General features: G+C 37.6%; 1 protein-coding gene across 2 annotated transcripts; it reads right to left on the reverse strand.

Annotated features, from left to right (window-relative positions):
* Nucleotides 1-2,932: 2,932 nt before the first annotated feature.
* Nucleotides 2,933-8,080, reverse strand: emc10 (ER membrane protein complex subunit 10). 2 transcript variants are annotated; one of them, XM_023413851.2, is made up of 8 exons: nucleotides 7,956-8,080; nucleotides 7,752-7,818; nucleotides 7,209-7,321; nucleotides 6,854-6,967; nucleotides 5,810-5,994; nucleotides 5,360-5,453; nucleotides 3,738-3,835; nucleotides 2,933-3,240 (listed from the first exon to the last, which is right to left on the reverse strand). In XM_023413851.2, the coding sequence occupies exons 1-7, from the start codon at nucleotides 8,046-8,048 to the stop codon at nucleotides 3,749-3,751; spliced, it is 753 nt and encodes a 250-aa protein (XP_023269619.1). In that variant the 5' UTR covers nucleotides 8,049-8,080; the 3' UTR covers nucleotides 2,933-3,240; nucleotides 3,738-3,748. The 2 variants fall into 2 exon arrangements, with proteins under 2 accessions (XP_023269619.1, XP_023269618.1); XM_023413850.2 differs by lacking the exon at nucleotides 3,738-3,835.
* Between the last annotated feature and the right edge of the window lie 573 nt (nucleotides 8,081-8,653).

Genomic DNA, 8,653 nt, shown 5'->3' on the forward strand with positions numbered 1-8,653 from the left:
TCTTACTCCCATCGTGTTTTCCTTATATAAAATTACATTATTTACCTTTTATCATCTCATGCTGTTAAAACCGTGTGAGCAATTATATCTAGTCAATTAACTCCTACATGTTTGCAGTACAGAACTATAACATCAATAAATCAATTTCTATATATCGGTACATCTGAAGTGATTTACAGTTTCTACCGACCTCTGCTTCCTTTTAGATCATATATGACTTATTTTGTGGAAAATTTGATGATGAAAACCAGGAGTATACCTACAGTATCGATGGCAATGACAAAGCTACCAGTTACTTTAACCATTGTCTGTAATAATAATCAAAATGCAGTGCTAGTAATTATCAGTCATCCAAATATGAATTATTATCTGTTTTTGGATGTAAGTTTGTTATGTTTGTGTTAATTTTAGCCTTTTCCTATTTGTTATGCACTTGTTGAAAGCAACATATGTTAATGTGCGGACTCAATGTAACTGCGAGCACATAATTCCACTCCTAAGGATCTCAGCAATCACGAGTCTCAGTGTCAGTGTCTCCAAGCTTCCTGGTAGACGGACATACATCACAGTCCATGCTGATAGGCCTCCCGTGATTCATTAGTGTTTATGCTCAATGTAAATTCACACACTGAGAGTGTAGTTTTAAAGTGGAGTCAGTAGCTGGATTGTTTGGTAGGAAACATTTGGTAGGAAAAACATGTTTAATCACAGCTCATGTTGCTCAGATGATATTACATAGATGATCACCAGCCTCTCTCAGAGTCTGACCTCTGCCCCCACCTGACAGAAGCAGATCTCTTTACAAACTTTTGTCGTCCGAATCACTTCATTCAGTCTCTCCTCTTTCCCTCAGCTGTTGTTACTACCTTATTCCTCATGTTGTACAGCGAGATAGCAGGTGGAGGCGATTGGAAAGCAGTCGCAGAAAAGGACGGCTTGTGTTTGTGTGACTTGGTGGGTCATTCTGAGAACGGTCTGGATGATAGGCCCAGGGCACAGGGCACCGAAGTGTTGAAGTGACTGAGCCTCTTAAAATAAGAGGATATAGCTCACAGCTGGACACTCGGACTAAAAACAGCCAGACTGACTGACTGACACAAGGAAGAGGAGAGGTGATGTTGACACAGAGATTTTGGGACATTCTGTTTCCAAAGCTGTGTTGTTGTGAAGCTCTGATCTCCCTGCTCTGACTCATGATTATAAATACACAGATAAGTGCAGGGTGATGGAGCAAAGACACAGATGTTCACATTAGCTCCCCAAAAAAGGCCAGTCAGATGAGACGGACTGGTTGTCGCCTAACTTGCATTAAGCATCTTTAATTGTCTGTTAAAGATGCCTAATGCAAGTTTTTGCTATCGCTACATAGCCAATGTTAGCATGAACAGCTGTTTACTAACCAGGCTAGAAGAAACACTATGAGTTCAGCATCATACTTTCTCCAGCAGTGGAAAGTAACGCCAATATTAACACTTGTTTTGCTTCTATTTTTATCACTAATCTTTTTTTTTTTACTGAAATTAGCATGATAACCAGCAGCTCCACTGTAGCTTCCAGTTAGCCCTCAGTTCAAATTTCAGTGTTTACCTTTGACCTTGCAGCTAAATCATACCAGTATCTGTCTAAAATAAAATGTTAAAAAACTAAATTAAAAAGGTACAAATAAGAAAATAATGCAGAAACAGATTTCCCACTAAAATTGTGATGTATTCCACTATTTCTATTATTCCTTTTAAACTGATTTATGTTTTATAGGTTGGAATAACTCATTTTAAAACAAGAGACTAATTGTCATTGTTTTATATTGCACATATGTATATATAATATGCTAACAACAATGGTAACAGTTGGTCAATATAAACATTTAGATGAAACATAATGAAACATTTGGAGGAGATATCATGCAATTATTTCTGTACATACTTTTAAGTTTATTTAAGCAGTAGTCACTGAATAAGCTCACAACAGTCGACACTTCTTGGGGGAGAGCAGTAGCTGCTCTAATCCCAGCGGGGTAAACCCCTGGCTTTATTATAAAGGATTAAACTGCTGAACGGAGGCTTTCCAACTCAAATGTGGCAGACTGACTCCAAACTGGTTCTGGTTTGCCCTGTTAGTGAGGGAAACCAGTCAGGAACCAGTCCATGTGGTCATTAAAGGTCAATAGTTCTAATCCAATAATATAATATACTGTACATCAATCTGAAATGGGATGTTTTCTTAGTGCTTTAACTTTACTTTTGGTCATTAAAATACATTTTGTTATTAATACTTTTGTACTTTGACTTTAATTTTGTATTCATTTAAAAAACTCTAACCATTTACAATGTAAAATAAATTTCTTTTTGTAGATGGTTTTACTCTTTATTTATTTTAGTTTCTTGGGTGGAGAGATGACTTTAGTACATTTTACGGAGTCCTGGATGACACATGACACAAACTATTACACTCCAACACACTGTCTACATTGTCATTTACAGTGATTTCAGAAAGTATTCAGACCATTTCACTATTTGCACATTGTATTGTATTTAATTTAAAATGTATGAAATTGCTGTTTCTCAGTTAATCATAAGAACATAATGAAAACATGTTTCAGAAATTTTTGGAAGTTTATTAAAAATTCAATACTGAATACTTCCGAGAGTCACTAACTTTCTTTCTTTTTAGACAGATTGTTATATTATAAGCATCAGATCAGAGTGAATAATCTTAAACAGTGATTAATCAGTATTTTAGAAAATGTAAGCAGCTCAATATCTGGCATACATTGATTGATCTTTGTTCTGATTATATGTAAATACAGATCTACTGCCTGCACGTGTATTTTATTTATGATTTCATATTACTTTACTGGTGTTACAACTAAATCTGAGCCTCAGAGTAAAACACAACATGTAGCTGAGAACCAAGAGTCTAAAAATCTCCAGTATTCAAGTAATAAATACTTTATTTTCACATTAGTATTAAAATGCAGTCATCTGCAGGGCACAACATCTCCTCTATACTGTACAGGTTTCAGGTGTGTGACAGACATTTTCTTAAATAGCATTATGTACAGCAATTAAAAACTGTTCTAGAGAATTATTGTTCAGTAAATCTTCACAAAAACAAAAAATGTTGTCTTCGTTCTGATCATCGGCCACCGCCGTTGCCTGCTCCACCCCCGGCCCCTCCTCCTGATTGGTCCTGAGCGCCAGACATCATCAAGAAGAGGACGAGGGGAACGATGTACATCCACTGGAGAAGACAAAACAAAAAAGGAAAAGGAGGTAAATACAATATCTTTGTTTTCAAGAGAACAAATTTAACTGATGTGTCTTTTCAACAGTTCCATCCCAGATTAGGTTCGATTTATTTTCTGAACAGAAGAGAAGAGAAGAGAAAAAATGTGAAGTGTAAAAGTGGGGGAGAGACTGTAGAATAAAGAAGAAATCTCAGGGTCAAACACCAAACACATGCTGAACATATTCACACCAACAATTAAGATTTAGGATTTCTTGATGGTTTATTTTTGAGACTTCCTCATTCAAAATACTTTGAATTCAGAAAAATGGAGCTTTAAAATGTATTTGGCATTGAACCTGGAAAAATAACACCAAAGAATGGAAAAGAAGGAACGAATGGGAAATGAAGGGGTGGTTTTCAGTTAGTTACATTGCTTAGAAGTTAATAGCAAAACTTAACAGACATGAGAGGAAGGCGGACAGAAGTAGCCACAAGAAAGAAAACAGTACTTCAGTGGGAATCAGCTCTGCTCTCTGCCTCCCCCTGCTGGGGGCTGTGCCGAATTGGTGGCCACGAGGAAGATTGCACCTCCCAGAATCAAATACCACTGGAACACAGCACAGCACCAAGTCAACACACTGTCACTGGATGCAGCACAGCACAGAGTCAACACAGGTCACTGAACATGGCAAGACACACACACAGCACAGTGCAAAACAAGACCGAGAGATCATAAAAAAAGCTCAGATGAGCCAAGCGATAGGACACGAGCCCAGGCTCTCTGTGGGACTGTTTCCAAACATGGGAGAGACGGTTTTACTCCAACTGACAGGTCGAAATGTCAGGAGACAAACAAACTCTCTCTACTGTTTGTTAGAGATGACTCATTTTTATGTTTCTAATGTTTAAAACTGAACTTTGTGGGAAGAATACTCTTGGAAGACTAGTTCAATTGAGGGCAACAGCATCACAGAGGGAAGCAGGGCACTACAGAGCTGGCAATCAAACCATGACAATGACTTTGGGTGCTCTCATACCTAACCTGTTTGGTTCGGTCAAAGCTAACTCTGGTCTTGGGCTAGTGTAACAGCTATCGACTGAACTCTGAAGCAGACATAAGTGGCCTGACAGCCCCATATTCAGGTGGTTCCAGGCGGACCCTGGTGCCTTTTGTTTATGGTGACCAACCACAGGTTTGTGTGGGACTAGACACTTTTAGCTTTTAACATAAATTCAAACATAAATGACTATTAAATCAGTTTGCTGGTCGCAAACTGTTCACAAAGCATTCTCCTGATTTGTATAAAAGATGTATGACCAATATTTATACAAGCACTACGATAACCGTGCTAAGCTCACTGATAAAAAGTGACTAAAATGAGTGAAACGCAGTGACCACATAGTAACTATCCTCCCATCCTGTTTCTGTCTGTTCGTCTCTTTATGATACACACGTTCCAGTTACAGTCTTAGCTAATAAGACTCATAATCAGTTATTACTTTGTGAGCTTCTGCGACACCAGAGAAGATAAACAAACACACGGTGCTGCATAAGCCGCCATCAGCTTCTGGAGTTTAAAATTCCCAGAGTCCCTGTAGCACCACTGATGCAAGATGACCGTCGCCAAAACTGTCCAATCAGTTCGTTACCAATCAGGCCACATGACTTCATGTTTACTCCTCTCGGTTCATTTGTAAGAAGGCAGTGTAAACACAAACTCAATTTTTCTGAGCCAGTTAGACCCAACAGCAGGTTTGAAAGCCTGAAGCACATGGTAGAGTGAGTCCAAAACACAGAACTCAACAGGGAGAACAAACAAAAAAAAAAGTGCAGCCATTGTGACTATGGAAGAGATTCCTACTTTCCTGACACAAATATTGGCAAATGAAACAGATGAAAAAAAAAACCTTGCACCACAGTACTGATGTTCCCTCCATATTTTAACACATGCTGCATGCATAGAAAAAGCTGTGGAGTGTCTGATGGAGCATTGAGCAAAATAGGCATTTTCATGTATTCATTAACTGTATGGGCCATTACTATTATCAGAGCCCAATTACTGAAGGAAGAGAGTATATCTTTAGGCAGCGCCTGCTGGTCTTATCAGCAGGTTTCAGTACGAGTACTTACATATTTAGCGAAGAAGGATTTCTGCTCTTGCGGATTCTTTGCTTTCTTCTCAGATTCCTGTTCCATTCGTTCAAGGAACAGAGCCGTCTCTGGTCTGGAAGAAAGTTAGCAATTAGTATTCAAACAACCCCCCACAATAGAGAGTGCATCTGAAAGGCGGAAAAGTGCAGAGAGACTTGTTCTACCTATTGGGAAATTATGTGAAGCTGCTAAGCCAAGGCAAATACAGTATAACTGAATCAAAGGCATCTGAAAAAGCTACAGTCAGATACACAAGAGGATTTCACTGATGCACAGACAGCTACAAATATGGATGGAAGCAATGTGCTACTCTAAGCAGAGTAGATTTATCAAGTAGTTGAGACAGAAAAGACAAAAACAAAAGTGAGAAACAAGCAGGTATGAAAAAAACATGAGCAGACATAGATATAGATAAAATATAGGACTGACCCAGGTGCATTAACAGGGGCCATGACACGGAGCGTGGTGTTGAAAACCTCAAGATCAACTTCATCCTCAACCTCAGTGCCCCTACAGGCCCCTGGTATTGTTACTATAGAGACACCGATGAGATACCCAGAGACATCAGTATGAAGGCTGATTGCGTCACTCAGATGGGACTCAACCATGGCACACTGAAGATTAGAGGAGAATATGGGTTCATGTTAGAATTACACTAGTATTACCCAGTTAGTATCACCCACATTTATATCATATGATGGATATGATTGATAATACACTCATTGTAAAAAGCCCTTAATCTGAATTAACTATCTATTATTTCACACATATAGACATACATAGCCCACAATATAGTAGTTTTTTTTTTTTTTTTTATAAATGTCAATACAATGAATATGTACAAAAATATTGGCTGGCTTTAAGAATTGCTAAAAAAAAACAACATATTAGACATCAGAAGCCCAAAGACTATTGTTAATATTCAACACAACCATTTAAAAACAATTCATAAATAAAAATAATAAAAAATATTTGTTACATGAAGTTTCTCATTGAATACAAAATTTTACAGGATCCGGTTGAGAAAAGTGCTTCTGTCTTATCAACCAAGTAATCAGGTTTCTATATAACTTTGTCAATTTAATGATGGGTGCTATTGATATTAAAACATTTAGACACATTTTGTTCAAAGTCAGACAAAGAACAATGCAGTGCATCAAATCAGAATGCAATCAAAAAAGCGAGAGACAAGTGCCCTTTCACTGGTCCAACCAGCATATAGACTTTTTTTGTAGTGGGTAAGACAAGGCAGCTCAAGGTCATTCGTTATCAGTTTAAACCCACTCAGACAGACCTTCAAGAGAGCTGTCATTTCATTAATTTGTCCCGTTATTGGCACAAATGTAACAGGAAACTGACAGAATTGTCGTTGCGTCTCTCTCAGTTCCCTAAAACAGAATTATTGAGCAACTTCAACTAAAAGTTTTTTTTTCCTGAAGATTATTTGCTGGCTAAGAGAAGTGAAATACATACGGCTCTGACAAACGCTGTGAGGTAACCTTCCATCTGCCGCTCTGTCTGTCTGTCTGCCTGCAGGAAAACACGAGGCACCCTGATTCTGTACAGACCGTCCACTGCAGCCACTTCCTGTGGAGTCATCCAAATTCAAAACAAACATGTTAGAGGAACAGATTGTTGTTAATTGCAAATTTGTAATGAACTTTTTGCTGCAGTCTTTTGGTCTGGTTGTGGAAAAATTTGTCCAGAAAAGCTTAAAAATGTTTTTAAAACGAAAGAAGCCACACCATGTCTACATAATGATCTATTTTCTAATATGGCTACAGTACTTGTCAGTCCACGTCCTTTCAACTTGATGATCATAGTTCACCTTCAGTTTACTTCTGTCTTCCTCTGATAGCTGGTTCTGACTTAGTGAAACACTGGGCTCTCTTCCAGGTTTCAACACCAGTGCTCCTCGTCCTCGAAACTTTGCTACATCATCTGTAACAAGGAGGAAAACATATAGGAAGGACAGGACAGACACCATGAATAAATGACAAGAAAGATAACACCAAAGTTACATATTTAATGTCATGTTTTCAATGAAAAATCAGCAGCAGGACTATTTGGGTATCAATTTCCTAACACCTCATTGGAAAAAAGATAGAAAAGGGACTATATGGTTGCAATAACTAAAAATGGAAGTGATGAATCTCCATTCAAAAACGTAAATATTAGAGGGTAACGAATTTACATACCAAAGTCAAAAAATGTAAACTGACAGATTTCTGAATGGAGTTTGGTGTGTGGCTTTCTCCATTCAGATAAGGCGTTATCGTTGGAAGCACACGGCTAGCTAACCAGCATTACCAATATCGTATTACACATCAAAATAATAAATCATTCACAAAAAACAGTAACACTTTCTCACCGACTTCGAATGAGTGTTCAAGAGGCACAGAGAAACCACTGAACTCAGTGTCCAAGGCATCACCGACCTGAGAATAAAAAATAACACCTACCGTTAGCCTTTAGCCGATCACGCAAAGCTAATGCTAATCAAACAGCTAACAGATGCAGTTTCTGCTAAACTGTAGTCAAATGTCAGGGTTAAATAGGTAACATTTTCACTTACCCTTCTGCCGTTATTACAACATACAAAATTCGTGTATACCACGAATAAAACAGTACAAACAACGACAGTTTTAACCGGTAGTAGACGAGCCATTTTGACAGGAATGGCCAAAAGTGTACAGTCAAGCTAACCACTACAACATTAGCTCTTCCGGTGTTTTTCATAACAAAAGCCTCAAAAATAAAATTCCTTTTCTTTTTTTTTCTTTTTTTTTCTTTTCTTTTCTTTTCTTTTCTTTTCTTTTCTTTTCTTTTCTTTTCTTTTCTTTTCTTTTCTTTTCTTTTCAATGTTTTATACATTCAATTACAAATTATGTTGTTCTTAGCTAACTAAAATTAATCTCTTAAATTTCCTTACTTTCCTATTAAATTTTGACCCAGTACATCAACAGAGTTTCATCATACATTTTTGCTTTAAGCTGAGAAATGGCTTCATCATTCAACCATCTCACAGCTTTGTTTACATCATTCTTTCATGGTTTAAATGACTGGCAGCGTTAAATGCAGGTGACAAGGGAAATGTTATCTGCACACAAACAGACACACATGTATACACACACACTGAGAATTAATTGTTCAGGCTGAGCTATTTAAGGTATGTGTTGACCTACTTGTGTGCATTTTGTTTATGCACACCTCTCCATATTATATCAACTTACTTTACTTTTCACTTCTGTCTGTTTTTGAACATGCAATGTT

Source organism: Seriola lalandi, unplaced genomic scaffold (genome assembly GCF_002814215.2).
Source record: "Seriola lalandi dorsalis isolate HSWRI2012SDOR001 ecotype SW California unplaced genomic scaffold, Sedor1 jcf7180002054519, whole genome shotgun sequence".
Taxonomy (NCBI): domain Eukaryota; kingdom Metazoa; phylum Chordata; class Actinopteri; order Carangiformes; family Carangidae; genus Seriola; species Seriola lalandi.

Excerpts from the sequence above, each read along its gene's own strand:
- emc10 (XM_023413850.2), bottom strand. The coding sequence starts at position 8,048 with ATGGCTCGTCTACTACCGGTTAAAACTGTCGTTGTTTGTACTGTTTTA. Across the intron at positions 7,819-7,955 it reads GTTGTAATAACGGCAGAAGG|GTCGGTGATGCCTTGGACAC; the intron begins GTAAGTGAAAAT and ends TTTTATTCTCAG. Across the intron at positions 3,241-5,359 it reads AATCCTTCTTCGCTAAATAT|TGGATGTACATCGTTCCCCT; the intron begins GTAAGTACTCGT and ends TGTCTTCTCCAG.